Raw genomic sequence first — 16,466 nt, 5'->3', positions numbered from 1 at the left:
CTTTGGCAGGCTACTGGTGGGACCAATGTTCTAGATTTCACCATTGGTGATGTCACACCCAAAGGTGTTTCTTCCTATGCTGCTTTTGATTGTGTTGTATGTTCTTGCTGTACATTTGGCAATTTTCACGCTGTAAATGACTTGCTTTTTCACTGTATTCTGTTGGCTGACCTTTTGGTGTGTGAATAATCATGTCAGACATTTGCTCTGTATGCAAACGTTGAATATCTGGGTAGCTGTGCAATAGCTCTACACTATATCTATTTTATTTTGATGTTACACATCATTATATTAACAATATTTTTGCTTTCTTAAGTGTTTATTTTCCTGCTTTGTATGGTTTATCCGTTTAGTTTTTTAGATTATGCCAGATTGTAATAAGATAGCCACATGTCTGTTATGAAATCACAAAGATCTGCCTTTTCTTAGGCTATAAGGGGAACCACTATTATTACTTACACACCAACCTAAAATTAACCTTCGGATGCTTGCCTTTAAAAGTAGCTTGGCCACTGCAATTTTCTCCCAACACTTACTTGGAACTCTATTCGATCTGTAAAGCTGAAGCGTTACAGATTCTGCAACAGGAATGTAAAGGTCCTTTCCAAATGATCCAACATATGCAGCGTTTACCGTGAATGCAGCCTGCGCTAAAGCGGGGAACATTGCTTTTTAAACATTTCAAACACGCTGTAAAGCTGAACTTCCGTGATGTGGATTGAATAAAGCCCTTGGAGTTAATAGCGCTTGGTGTCTATCCTAGGTATATATCACAGTAGATCTGCCAACAACGTCTTGTTTGCGCTCCACTCAATTGAAAATCCCTAGAGGGGATTCTAATATAACACATTCTAATATAACAAACATCCTAATATAAAAGCCCATGCTGTGGGGTTCTTTTGGAAAAATAAGGATTTGATGAGAAGATTCATAGAAAGATTAGGGAAGAATAATATTTTATACCAAAGTAGAAATAACCAACCAACCAACCATAGATGTACAGGATTATGTCAGATTGGATCAGAGTAGAACTGAACAAGGCCAGAGAGTGTGAACAAGGCCTTTTTAATGCGCTGTGTAGAACGGAATCAAACAGAAGTATTTAGCGTTGTCTAATAGCTGGTCCTGAAACTTAGATTTAATGCTATGTGATTGAAATCGAAGAGCAGCTTGGTTTGTCAGGCTCTGTGTGTGATAAAGTGTGCGCTGATGAACCTAACTAGGATGCCGACACAGAGCTCGTCTATGAGCTCTGTCTCTGAAGATGGTCACTGTGTGTATGTGTGTGTGTGTGTGTGTTGTGTTGCCACAGTATTATCACAATGAGGGCTTTTGAGTTCCAAAAAAGAAATAAAAATGTATTTAAAAAAAACTTTGTCACATCTTTTAATGTAATGTGTGTCGGTAGCCAAACATTTGTGTTTGAACACCGAGCAAGAGGAATACACACAAATCTCCACATTTACTTGAAGACACTCAATTCAGGATGTGATTTGACGTAAATAAATAGCTTGTCATTTTATGAGAAATTGTTCAAAATATATTTTTTTCAAATGTAATTATTGAATTGGAATTTCTGTTAACTTCCTGAATTGGTTGACTTCAATTCAAATTGACCCCAGCCATGTTTTCTAAAGCCGAGGGCAAATGTAATCTAGCCAGTCACTCACATTAGGTAAAGATACTATTTAGGCACAACTGATATTCAGGGTCAACACATCTTCCCTTTTTATTTGCAAACAAGTGAAACAACCTTCTATAATACATGGCTTTACACAGTGATGCTGCAAAGTATTTTCAAAAACAAACATGTTAGCTAACAGTTTTAAAATTCAAGTTTTGTTTTTTGCCGAATAAAGCACCAGAATATCCTATATTCTCAAACCGAGCGAGATATAGCTTTTTCTCAGTTTCTTCAAATAAAATATGTAATTATATATTATCTTCTCTTTGGAGTATATCACCTACCTAGCAATAGGTACACTATTCTCTTAAAATGATCAAAATTAAATACATTTATGGTCAAATCTGAGTAGTTTAACATCATTTAACATTATCGATGAAAGTAAATTACACTTAACATTCTTATGAAATCAATATTGGCAATTTGCCACAAATGTTTAATCTTGATAGAATCACAGTTGTGAAATCCACCACACATTCCACAGTAAACTGTTCGTATTAGACATTCAAATCATGCACGACATTCAAGACAAACCATTATTTGTTTTGTTTCTTTGCTATAAATACAGAAAATGTAACAGATACATCGATTTCTATTGGATAAATAGAAAATAGAATGAAGAAAAAAACCTCACACAGAACAGCTATTTATCCATCTCTAACATGCAGACTGGACACTGAGGTTCAATGTAAAGCTACCAGATGTGTCTGTGTATCTGCATAGTTAAAGGTTTATGTCAACAGTCCTGCTCAAAGCATTTGTTGGAGACACACGTGTAGCTAAAGTGCTTGCAGCATCCTTTCATGAAGGCAATAGCAGAACTAAGCAGAGATCTACAGGACAAAGGGCAACATTTCACAACTCCTACTTGATATGTAATATGAGGCCTTTAGTTTAAAGTGATTCAATGGGATATACCATTTAATACCCATAGTTTGTTATACTTCAGTTCTGTTAAAATTACACAGCCTATCCAATTGCATATCCTGATTTTATCAGTGGTCATCGTCCCTTTGGAATCAAACAAGGCAGACCCTGCAGAATCTTCCATTTAGTCACTGTTCAATTACAGTAATAACAAGGAAGACCCTGCAGAATCCTCCATTTAGTCTAGTCACTGTCCAATTACAGTAATAACAAAGACGACCCTGCAGAATCCTCCATTTAGTCACTGTCCAATTACAGTAATAACAAGGAAGACTCTGCAGAATCCTCCATTTAGTCTAGTCACTGTCCAATTACAATAATAACAAGGGAGACCCTGCAGAATCCTCCATTTCGTCTAGTCACCGTCCAATTACAATAAAAATATGGAGAAAGAATGGGACACTATTGGGACACTAAATCCAAGCCAGAAACATTCAACTGCCCTCTTTCCGTGTACATAACCTTTCAAAAGCTAATTCAATAAAACGTCATGTTGATTATATGTGTTTTACAGTCCCATCAGCAGACTTGTCTTCAAACCCTTATGTTTTTAATGGAATCAAATGTTCTTTCTACGCACCCACAAAGAATCTAAGGCTGTGTTTACACAGGCAGCCCAATTCTGATATTTTTTCCACTAATTGGTCTTTTGACCAATGAGATCAGCTCTGAAAAAGATCTGATGTGAAAAGATCTGATTTGATTGATCAAAAGACCAATTAGTAGAAAAAAGGATCAGAATTGGGATGCCTGTGTAAACGCAGCCTAAGTGCTGCACACACAAACACACACAGTGGTTTCTTTCAGTCCCTTATTGCTATTCAACTATGGGTGCATTATGGGAAAACGCCACAGTCCAATTTCAGTATTTCTCCTTGTGAAGTCACAGGCTGAAGCTCAAATGACACCCTATTCCACATTGAGTGCACTACTTTGAACCCATTTGCTGAGTGCTACATTGTGTAATGCACTCTACAGGGAAAAGGGTGTCTTGAGATTTGCCTCTCAGCCACAGGCCTCCAGCTCTTTTGTAAACTGTTAGTTTAGTCCAATCTCAACTACATGTCATGGATAAACCCAGTGCAGTATTAACATGCTGCCCTCTATAGCACTGTGCACCTACACACACAGGTTAGATGGGCTTGTAGAGCAGAGATGTGACGTACTTCTTCTTATACCTGTGAGTCGCACTGAGCACCATCACTCCATCCTGGGGGAGAGGACAGAGAGAGAGTGTGATTGTGTGGGACGGACGGGACGGGACGGAGGGAGGGACGGAGGGAGGGAGGGGACAGATAGAGAGCGTGATTGTGTGAGACAGACGGGACGGAGGGAGGGAGGGAGGGAGGGAGGGAGGGAGGGAGGGAGGGAGGGAGGGAGATAGGAGGGAGGGTGGGGGAGGGAGGGACGGAGGGAGGGAGGGAGGGAGGGAGGGAGGGAGAGGACAGATAGAGAGCGTGATTGTGTGGGACAGACGGGACGGAGGGAGGGAGGGAGGGAGGGAGAGGACAGATAGAGGGCGGGTGTGGGGAGGGAGGGACGGAGGGAGGGAGGGAGGGAGGGAGGGAGGGAGGGAGGGAGGGAGGGAGAGGACAGATAGAGAGCGTGATTGTGTGGGACAGACGGGACGGGACGGAGGGAGGGAGGGAGGGAGGGAGGGAGAGGACAGATAGAGAGCGTGATTGTGTGAGACAGACGGGACGGAGGGAGGGAGGGAGGGAGGGAGGGAGGGAGGGAGGGAGGGAGGGAGGGAGGGGGAGGGAGGGAGGGAGGGAGGGAGGGAGGGAGGGAGGGAGGGAGAGGACAGATAGAGAGTGTGATTGTGTGAGACAGACGGGACCGGACCGACCCGGACGGACGGACGGACAGACAGACACTAATGCTATGTTATGCTATGGATGAGACTATTACTCAATCCATAAGTATTGCAGTAAGAAGTGGGATAGAGGATTCTGCTGCCCTCCTACAGTACCTTTATTGAGAGCGCATACAGATGGTTGAGCATCACATGGTTAGGTTCAGGCAGCAAGGCTGGGTCGCACTGTAGGAGAGGAAGAGAGAGAGAAGACGAATTAGTAATCAAGATGGTTCCAAATTGGAATTTACAATGCAGAGATGGGAGAGCAAAAGAGAATGAGAAAGGGAGAGAGAGACAGAGGGAAGATGAGGGAGAGAGAAAGAGAGGAGAGGGGGAGACAGAGAGAGAGAAGTATAATATTAAGAAAAGCTACAGAAGGAAAGTAGTGTAAACCTACCAAAAAACAATGAGGCAACAACAAATTCTATCCCATTTATACAACTTCCTGGACAAAACGTTCCACTATAATAGTGGAGGTGTAAACTTTGCAGTAGAAAATCTAAACAGTATATTTGACCTCTCAGCTTCCCTATCAAATCTATAAAATGTAAAACAGAAAACAGAAGAAAATGAACAACAATGACAAATGGTTTGATGAAGAATGCAAAAACCTAAGAAAGAAATTGAGAAACCTAGTCAACCAAAAACATAGAGACCCAGAAAACCTGAGTACACGCCTTTACTATGTTGAATCACTAAAACTATACAGAAATACACAATGGAAAAAGAAGGAACAGCAGGTCAGAAATAAGCTCAATGTAATTGAAGAATCCATAGACTCTTTCCACTTCTGGGAAAATTGGAAAACACTAAGCAAACAACAACACGAAGAGTTATCTATCCAAAATGGAGATGTATGGGAAAACCACTTCTCCAATCTTTTTAGCTCTTTAACAAAGAACAAAGAACAAAAACATAGTATACATGATGAAATACAAATATTAGAATAAACTATTAAAGACTACCAGAACCCACTGGATTCTTTAATTTCATTGAATGAACTACAGGACAAAATACTCAACCCTCCAACCCAAAAAGGCCTGTGATGTTGATGGTATCTTAAATTAAATGATACAATATACAGACTACAAATTCCAAATGGCTTAAACTCTTTAACATCATCCTTGCCTCTGGCATCTTCCCCAATATTTGAAACCAACGACTGATCACCCCAATCCACAAAAGTGGAGACTCATTTGACCCCAATAACTACAGTGGGATATGTGTCAACAGCAACATTGGGGAAATCCTCTGCATTATCATTAACAGCAAACATGTACATTTCCTCAGTGAAAACAATTTAACTGAGCAAATGTAAAATTGGCTTTTTACCAAATTACAGTAAGACAGACCTCATATTCACCCTGCACACCCTAATTGACAAACAAACAAAACAAAGGCTTTGTTGATTTCCAAAAAGTTTTAGACTCATTTTGGCATGAGGATCTGCTATACAAATTGATGGAAAATGGTGTTGGGGGAAAAACATAACACATTATAAAATCCATGTACACAAACAACAAGTGTGCGGTTAAAATTGGCAAAAAACACATTTCTTTCCACTGCCACACCCTGATCTCTGTCCTCATTGTCTCCACTCCTTCCAGGTGTCGCTTGTTTTCCCCAGTGTATTTGGCCTTTCAAGGGAGTTTTTCCTAGCCACCGTGCATCTACACCTGCATTGCTTGCTGTTTGGGGTTTTAGGCTGGGTTTCTGTACAGCTTTGAGATATCAGCTGATGTACGAAGGGCTATATAAATAAATTTGATTTGATATTTATCTCTGTTTCCTGTCTCTCTGTACCAGTGTATTGATCCATGTGTTTCCTGTCTCTCTGTACCAGTGTATTTATCCCTGTGTTTCCTGTCTCTCTGTACCAGTGTATTTATCCCTGTGTTTCCTGTCTCTCTGTACCAGTGTATTTATCCCTGTGTTTCCTGTCTCTCTGTACCAGTGTATTTATCCCTGTGTTTCCTGTCTCCCTGTACCAGTGTATTTATCCCTGTGTTTCCTGTCTCTCTGTACCAGTGTATTTATCCCTGTGTTTCCTGTCTCTCTGTACCAGTGTATTTATCCCTGTGTTTCCTGTCTCTCTGTACCAGTGTATTTATCCCTGTGGTTCCTGTCTCTCTGTACCAGTGTATTTATCCCTGTGTTTCCTGTCTCTCTGTACCAGTGTATTTATCCCTGTGTTACCGGTCTCTCTGTACCAGTGTATTTATCCCTGTGTTTCCTGTCTCTCTGTACCAGTGTATTTATCCCTGTGTTTCCTGTCTCTCTGTACCAGTGTATTTATCCCTGTGTTTCCTGTCACTCTGTAACAGTGTATTTATCCCTGTGTTTCCTGTCCTCTGTACCAGTGTATTTATCCCTGTGTTTCTGTCTCTCTGTACCAGTGTATTTATCCCTGTGTTTCCTGTCTCTCTGTACCAGTGTATTTATCCCTGTGTTTCCTGTCTCTCTGTACCAGTGTATTTATCCCTGTGTTTCCTGTTCTCTGTCAAGTGTATTTATCCCTGTGTTTCCTGTCACTCTGTAACAGTGTATTTATCCCTGTGTTTCCTGTCTCTCTGTACCAGTGTATTTATCCCTGTGTTTCCTGTCTCTCTGTACCAGTGTATTTATCCCTGTGTTTCCTGTCTCTCTGTACCAGTGTATTTATCCCTGTGTTTCCTGTTCTCTGTACCAGTGTATTTATCCCTGTGTTTCTGTCTCTCTGTAGCAGTGTATTTATCCCTGTGTTTCCTGTCTCTTGTACCAGTGTATTTATCCCTGTGTTTCCTGTCTCTTGTACCAGTGTATTTATCCCTGTGTTTCCTGTCTCTCTGTACCAGTGTATTTATCCCTGTGTTTCCTGTCTCTCTGTACCAGTGTATTTATCCCTGTGTTTCCTGTCACTCTGTACCAGTGTATTTATCCCTGTGTTTCCTGTCACTCTGTACCAGTGTATTTATCCCTGTGTTTCCTGTCTCTCTGTACCAGTGTATTTATCCCTGTGTTTCCTGTCACTCTGTACCAGTGTATTTATCCCTGTGTTTCCTGTCTCTCTGTACCAGTGTATTTATCCCTGTGTTTCCTGTCTCTCTGTACCAGTGTATTTATCCCTGTGTTACCGGTCTCTCTGTAGCAGTGTATTGATCCCTGTGTTTCCTGTCTCTCTGTAGCAGTGTATTTATCCCTGTGTTTCCTGTCTCTCTGTTCCAGTGTATTTATCCCTGTGTTTCCTGTCTCTCTGTAGCAGTGTATTTATCCCTGTGTTTCCTGTCTCTCTGTAGCAGTGTATTTATCCCTGTGTTTCCTGTCTCTCTCTACCAGTGTATTTATCCCTGTGTTTCCTGTCTCTCTGTAGCAGTGTATTTATCCCTGTGTTTCCTGTCTCTCTGTACCAGTGTATTTATCCCTGTGTTTCCTGTCTCTCTGTACCAGTGTATTTATCCCTGTGTTTCCTGTCTCTTGTACCAGTGTATTTATCCCTGTGTTTCCTGTCTCTCTGTACCAGTGTATTTATCCCTGTTTCCTGTTTACCTGTATTTATCTGTGTTTCTGTCACTCTGTACCAGTGTATTTATCCCTGTGTTTCCTGTCCCTCTGTACCAGTGTATTTATCCCTGTGTTTCCTGTCTCTCTGTCAGTGTATTTATCCCTGTGTTTCCTGTCACTCTGTACCAGTGTATTTATCCCTGTGTTTCCTGTCTCTCTGTACCAGTGTATTTATCCCTGTGTTTCCTGTCTCTCTGTACCAGTGTATTTATCCCTGTGTTACCGGTCTCTCTGTAGCAGTGTATTGATCCCTGTGTTTCCTGTCTCTCTGTAGCAGTGTATTTATCCCTGTGTTTCCTGTCTCTCTGTTCCAGTGTATTTATCCCTGTGTTTCCTGTCACTCTGTACTAGTGTATTTATCCCTGTGTTTCCTGTCTCTCTGTAGCAGTGTATTTATCCCTGTGTTTCCTGTCTCTCTGTTCCAGTGTATTTATCCCTGTGTTTCCTGTCACTCTGTACTAGTGTATTTATCCCTGTGTTTCCTGTCACTCTGTACCAGTGTATTTATCCCTGTGTTTCCTGTCACTCTGTACCAGTGTATTTATCCCTGTGTTACCGGTCTCTCTGTACCAGTGTATTTATCCCTGTGTTACCGGTCTCTCTGTACCAGTGGATTTATCCCTGTGTTTCCTGTCTCTCTGTACCAGTGTATTTATCCCTGTGTTACCGGTCTCTCTGTACCAGTGTATTTATCCCTGTGTTTCCTGTCTCTCTGTACCAGTGTATTTATCCCTGTGTTTCCTGTCTCTCTGTACCAGTGTATTTATCCCTGTGTTACCTGTCTCTCTGTACCAGTGTATTTATCCCTGTGTTTCCTGTCACTCTGTACCAGTGTATTTATCCCTGTGTTACCTGTCTCTCTGTACCAGTGTATTTATCCCTGTGTTTATTCTTTTGGAACTTTTGTGATTGTAATGTTTACTGTTAATTTGTATTGTTTATTTCACTTTTGTTTATTATCACTTGCTTTAGCAATGTTAACATGTTTCCCATGCCAATAAAGGCCTTAAAGTGAAATTGAATGAGAGAGAGAGAGAGAGAGAGAGAGAGAGAGAGAGAGAGAGAAGAACAGAGTCCCCTCATCTAGCTGGTCCTGTGGCTGAGTTCTACTAACACGCTGAATCCTCAGTACCAGAAATCCAATGAATCAGAATAAACCAAATTACAACACTGTCAAAACAAAACTACATTACTTATTGACAGTGGCATAAAATACTTAAGTAAAAATACTTTAAACAAGAGAGCATCCCTGGTCATCCCTACTGCCTCTGATCTGGCGGACTCTCTCAACATATGTGTTTCGTTTGTATATGAGCGTTTGAGTGTGCCCCTGGCTATCCGTTAAAAAAATTTAAATCAAGATTGTGCTGTCTGGTTTGTTTAATATAAGGAATGCGAAATGATTTATACTTTTACTTTTGATACTTAAGTATATTTTAGCAATTATATTTACTTTTGATACTTAAGTATATTTAAAACCAAATACTTTTAGACTTTTACTCAAGTAGTATCACATTTACTTGAGTAATTTTCTATTAAGGTATATTTACTCTTACTCAAGTATCACAATTGGGTACTTTTCCCACCACTGCTTATTGGGGAGAACAATCAACAGTCCACCGTGGCAAACTATTTGACCTTGGTTACTGATCAAAACTTTAGAAAGTACAGGCTCAGTGAGCACCGCCTTGTCATTGAGAAAGTACAGGCTCAGTGAGCACCGCCTTGTCATTGAGAAAGTACAGGCTCAGTGAGCACCGCCTTGTCATTGAGAAAGTACAGGCTCAGTGAGCACCGCCTTGTCATTGAGAAAGTACAGGCTCAGTGAGCACCGCCTTGTCATTGAGAAAGTACAGGCTCAGTGAGCACCGCCTTGTCATTGAGAAGGATAGACACAGGAAAACCTGGCTCCCTATAGAGGAAAGGCTGTGCAACCACTGTACAACAGCAGAACCCGAGACAGAACTGCATTTCCTGACAAAATGTAAAAAATATAAAACAATTAGACAGTGTGATTTCCCCAAATGTGAAACCCTTATTCAAGGTTTCAAAGACCTCTCTGATGAGAATAAGCTACCCGTCTTGTTGGGGGAGGACGCAGAGAACTGTGGGTTGGCAGCTCACTACATTGCTGCCAGACAGAAGATGAGGGACAGTGTGTGACAGACCTACTAACATGCACATGTCCTCTATGCCATTGTTATTGTTCAATGTATGGTTATATGGTTTAATTATGTATGGTTGTATGGTTTAATTATGTTAATATTGTAAATCTCCAAAGTAAGCTTTGGCATTATGCACATTGTTACATCATGCCAATAAAGCAAATGTAATTGAATAATTGAGAGAGAGAGAGCGAGAGAGAAAGAGAGAGACTGAAACAGAAGGAAACTCACAGAGATGTTAGTGTCCTTGTTGAGGATGACCTGGAGGAGGTGTGGGGGGAGGATGGGCGGGGCTTTGGAGCGTTCCTCAGGCCTGAACATGTACTGCTCCTGTCCATAGGGACCTGGAGGGGAGCTGGACAAGTCTAAGGACACACAATGACACACACAGCATGTCATTCATATACTCTCAAATGGTGACTGATTTCTTGGGTTTTCATCAATTTACATAACTTATCCTAAACATCTGATCAGGATTAAATATTACATCCTTTCCTTGAAGTAATCACTGATCTGAAAAGGCTTGAATGGTGATAGGATGGAAAACCTGCCTTCTCTTACCCAATCATGTACAGATCAGTGATTACCATGAGGAAGGAAACTTGGCCCAAACTTGCATGACCTTAATTAAGTCGGCACCTCTTGGTCAGTACAAGGCTCTGCTTAACCCAAAGGGACAACATGGGATGAAAACCCTGCCTTCACTAATCCAATCATAAATAGATAAGGCTATACAAGCTTAATGTAAAGGACAACAGAGGATTAGAGCCTCTACTGACCTGAGGTGTCGGTAGACTCCAGAGAGTCCACCTGCAGAGCATCAAACACCTCAAAGTCCGACTGCTTCACCTCAATCAGGTTGTTGATGGTGCCCAACTGGCTGGTCACCACAGGCTGTGAGAGGGAGTGTTATAGCAGGGTTAATAACAAATAAACCGTGTGGTTGGATCACCAAAACAAGGGAGTGTTATAACAGGGTTAATAACAAATAAACCGTGTGGATGGATCACCAAAACAAGGGAGTGTTATAACAGGGTTAATAACAAATAAACCGTGTGGATGGATCACCAAAGGGGTTAATAACAAATAAACCGTGTGGATGGAACACCAAAACAAGGGAGTGTTATAACAGGGTTAATAACAAATAAACGTGTGGATGGATCACCAAAACAAGGGAGTGTTATGGATGGATCACCAAAACAAGGGAGTGTTATAACAGGGTTAATAACAAATAAACCGTGTGGATGGATCACCAAAACAAGGGAGTGTTATAACAGGGTTAATAACAAATAAACCGTGTGGATGGATCACCAAAACAAGGGAGTGTTATAACAGGGTTAATAACAAATAAAGTGTTGGATAAGTGTTATAACAGGGTTAATAACAAATAAACCGTGTGGATGGATCACCAAAACACAGCTGAAAATAGCTGCACTGTTGTATTTGAAATATATTATTAAACCTTTATATGTTCAGGTTAGGCCTAAAATAAAATAAAAATTACATCATAAATGGAAATAAATCACTGACTTTATTGTGCTATCCCAGTCACATTTAAAATGGATGTACTGTGTGTATGTGTTTTTTTAACAGGCAAAAAAAAGTATATCAATCTAGTAGTCTAGTTTAGGCCAGAGCCATTTGTAGGGTTTACCTCTGAGGGGTCATGGACCCACTGTCCGTCCACAAAGAACTTGTACTGGTGCTCTCCCTCTGGCAAGTCCAGGATCGCTACAAAGTCATTGTGGCTTGGCGAAGAAATACTGTGTTAATACCCTGCTAATGCACGATTAACTGTGTCAAAGTGTTGTCACTAATAAAATAGTATAACAGCAAAACAGTATGCAAGCCAGGGCCTCTCCTTTACCCTCCCCTACCTCTTATTGAGGTGGATCTTGTTGCCCCAGTTGTTAAAGGATCCAGCGATGTAGACCTCCTTCCCTCCTCCGGCCCAGCGGATGACCGTGGGCCTGGACTGAGGCCCGGTCTTCACCAGGTCATCCAGGTCGGGCTCCTCCTTGTCCGACACCTAACGGGAGAAAAGAAACTCTGTGTTTAAATCAAAATGTGGGAATGACAGGGGCTCTACTCTTTTTGTGATTCCTCGCATATTATCTCCTTGCCTCCTTGGAAGAAAAGGTCCAAGGTCCCTCACATTGGACCTTCTTCTCCAGTGGGTTTTGAGGAGGAGAGAGGAATCGATAAAGATGAATTGAGAAAGAGCCAGGGTTTATCTCACTTGGCTAATATGGCTTCTACTTCTCTTCCCATCGTCATCTTCTTAATCTGCACCGGAAATGTACCCCCCCCTGCATCTGTTGTTCATGCAACTGTTTAGTGTGATGGTCTTTACGCCCCTGCCCCCAAATATCCTATGTTCCAGAGCAGAGGTACCTTGGAGGACCCCAGACCGTGTGTGTTGAAGATGTTAGGGTCATCAGTGCTATCCACCATCTTGCTGGGCTCGTGGTCTTTGTCTCTGCTGTCAGAGCGATGGGCCTTGGCGCCATGGCGGTCTCCGGACATCCGGTCGCCTGTGTTACCCATGATCCTTTACTAGGTTTCCTGCCAGGACAAGCTGAAAGAAAACATACAGTCATCATCATCTTACAAACAACAAGACATAACTTGCCACCCAAACCAACCTCTGAACATTACTTGCATATTTCAGATTAGTTAGATAAGGTCAACAACAACAGGATGCTTGATGCAGAGAGACCAAGGGGGACTGGATATATGTTTTGCCTTGTCGTTTGAATAACTAGCTAATGTTAGCTAGCTAGCTATACAGCATTTCTATATATCAATGTGTACAGTTGCTGACATTGGTAACAGAGCTGAATATTGACTGTACTTAGCTAGCTAAAGTTAGTCATGTTGAGCTAGCTATCAAAACAGCTGACTTGTTACCAGAATTGGAAGTTCTCTGCTCGGCCCACCAGCTGGCTAACCCACTCCTGACAATCAACAAGTCGGGTCATGGATGTGCTGCTCCACGAGCACCAAGAAACAAATTTGAACGACCAAGAAATCTGGCAATAACTATAGTCTAGATCAGAATACAGAATTGAACAAGGCAAAGGCTACAGTTAGTTCCCTTAGCAGTTAGCTAGCATAAATCGCTCCCCCTGACCGCCGCAGGGAATATTTTTTGCTGCCTCAATTACCTATCGTGGGCTATACTTAGGGTGTGATTGTGAAATGCCAACCAGTGACAATGCTAACATCGTGACATGCCATGTGATCAATCGGTTCTGTATGGGACAGTTACTCACCAAATGACACGATTCGAAGTTTGTTTAACACTGAGTCCTCCTCTTCAACTTTGACATCAACATTCTTCTTCACAATGTTATTCCACCAACTACGGATCCCCACCAGGACAAACTATGCAGTCATTGGGAAAAATAGATAAACCTGTTTCATGAACAGAAATAGTGAAACACCTAACCCAAGATCAGATAGAACTGGAATTAGCATATATCGTTAACCAGCAACACACATATACAGTGCTTTACGGCAAACCAGCCCTGTGTACTGTGTCATATTTTACCAATAGAAACGTTTAATTTTAATTTGTGTCATTTATATAAGAACATTGACTAATAGACATCACCCACAGTAAGGAAAATGGTTGTATTTCGGACTTTTTACGTTCACTACTGAGAAAACGCCAGTTACTGAGTGGATGTGCAGGAAACATGGCCATGTCGAGTGAGTCGCAGCAATTGGTCCATCTCCAGTATGATCATCCTTTGTGTGCTTCAGGAGTGTCATGAAAAATGAGAGAGACATGAAGTCATTCATTATTTCATATAACTAAATATTCCCAATTAGGAGCTTAGTATAACGTGAGTTAATCAGCAGTATTGTAATGTATTTTAGAGAATACTGTACAATAGACCAGCAGAAGCTTAGCACTGATGGAAAACTTGTGTGGTTATATCATATAATAATAAATGCCATTTAGCAGACACTTTTATCCAAAGCAACTTACAGTCATGCCTGCATACATTTACCATATGGGTGGTCTAGGGAATCGAACCCACTACCCTGGGGTTACAAGCACCATGCTCTACCAACTGAGCCACAAAGGACCATTTTTTTTCTTCTAACGATACCTATTTCACATACATTTGAGGTTTCATACCACCAGACACAGAAAATCACAAGGCTGACAAAAAATCAGTCCACAAAAACAACAATCAAAGCTTACTAACCAACAGTCCAGTCAGAGCCTTGCTGATATTGTGAATGCCTGACATTTTACTCTTGGACTATTTGCTCTTTATAACATCATCTGCTGACACATCAGCTTTGAACTCACTGCTTGCTCATGGCGCTCCCTGACGCTGGAGACCCTCTCCTTCCGGCCTGTGGTTTCCTCATCATCACTGGTCCCAGGGGACTCCATCTGTCGCTCCCCTGGAGCTATAGGAACGACTGGGGTCATCACTGGCCTGCTTCTTGGGGAGTGGGAATAGGACTGATGGGCAGAGGAAATGCAAGACAAGGCATTGGGTTACAATTCCAGTTATAAGTAAGAACATTATTTAGATTATTTTATCAAAGTTGTGTTTTGGGTTGATGTTATACAGAAGTTGGATTAGCCTAACACAGTATATTAGCTGAGAAGCATACTTTTAATAAAACAACATGCACAATGCATTGCTAAATGTGTTAAGAACCCCTAGATGGAATCATCGGCATGTGAAAGACAGTCATTAACACCTTCTTTCTGACTTCTCTGTGATCCTCTTCTTAACCTTCGGGAACTCTTGATTATCAGCAGTTATGTACTTATAAAAACACATTTTTTTTAGTTAGAGAAAGCTTATCAAGTGTAGGGATACCTGGAAAAGAATGTGTTTAATACATTCTCTCTTCCAGAATCATCTAAATGAATGCAGACCTAAATTGATCTCATTAGCTATACATTCCATCCTTTTGTTAAATATACAGTTCCTTTTTTTCCTTGTAAGATTTTTTTGCATATTGAAAGCCAAAGGTCTTACACCTTTCTGAACTTTGATCTCACAGCTTGGTCGATAGACATCTTGTCATCCTCAAGAACCTTTTCAATTATTTAACCCTCCTGCTGTGTTCTGGTTGAATTGGACCGATTTTTCTCTATGAAAAATGTAGTTAATTTAATCTGATTGTCATAAGGTTCCATGACTTTGTCCACACAGCGCATCTGAACACACAAAATACATTTTGATGATTTCCATGACATTTTGGGTGTTCTATTTCACTTTTATAGACCTGTGGTGTTCCTGGTCAAAAATGACCAGTCATTAGAAATGAATGGGTGAGACTACAATTAGTGTATAAAATTGAGGTCAGGCACATGCCCATTCATCAGATGGACACACTTCCTCTCCCAGACCCCACATGCATGTGTGTTTAAGCACACACACACATACCTCACTCCACTTCTTGGCATCCATGGCAACCCCCATAGGAACCTTTCCCCAATAGAATCTTTCCCACACGGGAAGCACACCTGTTGGCATTCTCACAAATAATCGCAACACTGTTTCAATAATGTATATCATTTTTCTCACAGCTCTGGTATGTAAAGCTTTTTTGAGGCCTTGTGAACAATTCATTCTGTGGCAGCACAATGACCAAACGATATACTGTGTGTGAGGCTCTTGATCATATCTTTGAGGAGGAGAGAGGCCAGGAAACAGACAGTGAAGATGCATTAGAGGAGAAAGTAGTCTGTGATAAATAGCACAATATGTTTCATCTGAGTATTTATTATAGTCAAAATAATCCATACATTATGTTTTTTGTACTCGAGTTGAATGAGCTCAGGTCAATGAGGCCTATAGGCCATAAAATCAAATAGAAGTTCAAAACGTGTAATGTTCACAAGAACTTAAGTTGATAAAAAGATCTAACACAATATATGTATTGATAATATGATAATATATGTATTATTATGGATTTATAATCAGCTATAATGGGGCGGCCATTTTGTACCAGGAACACGGAATTAATTCACATGAAACGAACACAACATGTGGGTTAACCGAGGGTTTCTCCTATACAAATAGCCAGAGCCTTTAAAAACGTATTATATTTTTGAAAGAACATGATAAACATCCACTTACCATTTGTAGTAGCAGTAGCCCTCCTCAGCTCTATAGCCTAGAAATAAAAGTTCTGGGAACACTGTTTTCTGTTTTGTTTTATTTCAAACAATTTCATCGCGTTCGATCGATTACGTCAAAAGAAGTTTGAATAATCTAGAAATGACACATTTCAATTTCATCATTTGCGG

The 16,466-nt window shown here is 41.0% G+C and overlaps 1 protein-coding gene across 2 annotated transcripts; it reads right to left on the bottom strand.

The window, feature by feature from the left end:
* Window positions 1–1,699: 1,699 nt before the first annotated feature.
* On the bottom strand, window positions 1,700–13,554 carry LOC135510351 (5'-AMP-activated protein kinase subunit beta-2-like). Of its 2 annotated transcripts, none has more exons than XM_064931208.1 (8): window positions 13,450–13,554; window positions 12,569–12,752; window positions 12,052–12,203; window positions 11,829–11,922; window positions 10,954–11,068; window positions 10,406–10,539; window positions 4,584–4,652; window positions 1,700–3,821 (listed from the first exon to the last, which is right to left on the bottom strand). In XM_064931208.1, the coding sequence occupies exons 2-8, from the start codon at window positions 12,719–12,721 to the stop codon at window positions 3,744–3,746; spliced, it is 795 nt and encodes a 264-aa protein (XP_064787280.1). In that variant the 5' UTR covers window positions 12,722–12,752; window positions 13,450–13,554; the 3' UTR covers window positions 1,700–3,743. The 2 variants fall into 2 exon arrangements, with proteins under 2 accessions (XP_064787280.1, XP_064787289.1); XM_064931217.1 differs by lacking the exon at window positions 13,450–13,554 and adding an exon at window positions 13,085–13,440.
* Window positions 13,555–16,466: the final 2,912 nt, after the last annotated feature.

The sequence above is a fragment of the Oncorhynchus masou genome, chromosome 3 (assembly GCF_036934945.1).
Source record: "Oncorhynchus masou masou isolate Uvic2021 chromosome 3, UVic_Omas_1.1, whole genome shotgun sequence".
In the NCBI taxonomy this organism is placed as follows: domain Eukaryota; kingdom Metazoa; phylum Chordata; class Actinopteri; order Salmoniformes; family Salmonidae; genus Oncorhynchus; species Oncorhynchus masou.
The sequence above is the reverse complement of the archived record's forward strand: the minus strand, read 5'-3'. Positions and strand labels throughout refer to the sequence as shown.

What these genes read in the sequence shown, in the direction of transcription:
- LOC135510351 (XM_064931208.1), bottom strand. Translation starts at nt 12,721, where the DNA reads ATGGGTAACACAGGCGACCGGATGTCCGGAGACCGCCATGGCGCCAAG. An exon ending in ACGGTCTGGGGTCCTCCAAG is followed by an intron (nt 12,204 to 12,568) that starts GTACCTCTGCTC and finishes TTCTCCCGTTAG; the next exon opens with GTGTCGGACAAGGAGGAGCC. An exon ending in GGAGTCTACCGACACCTCAG is followed by an intron (nt 10,540 to 10,953) that starts GTCAGTAGAGGC and finishes GTGTGTCCTTAG; the next exon opens with ACTTGTCCAGCTCCCCTCCA.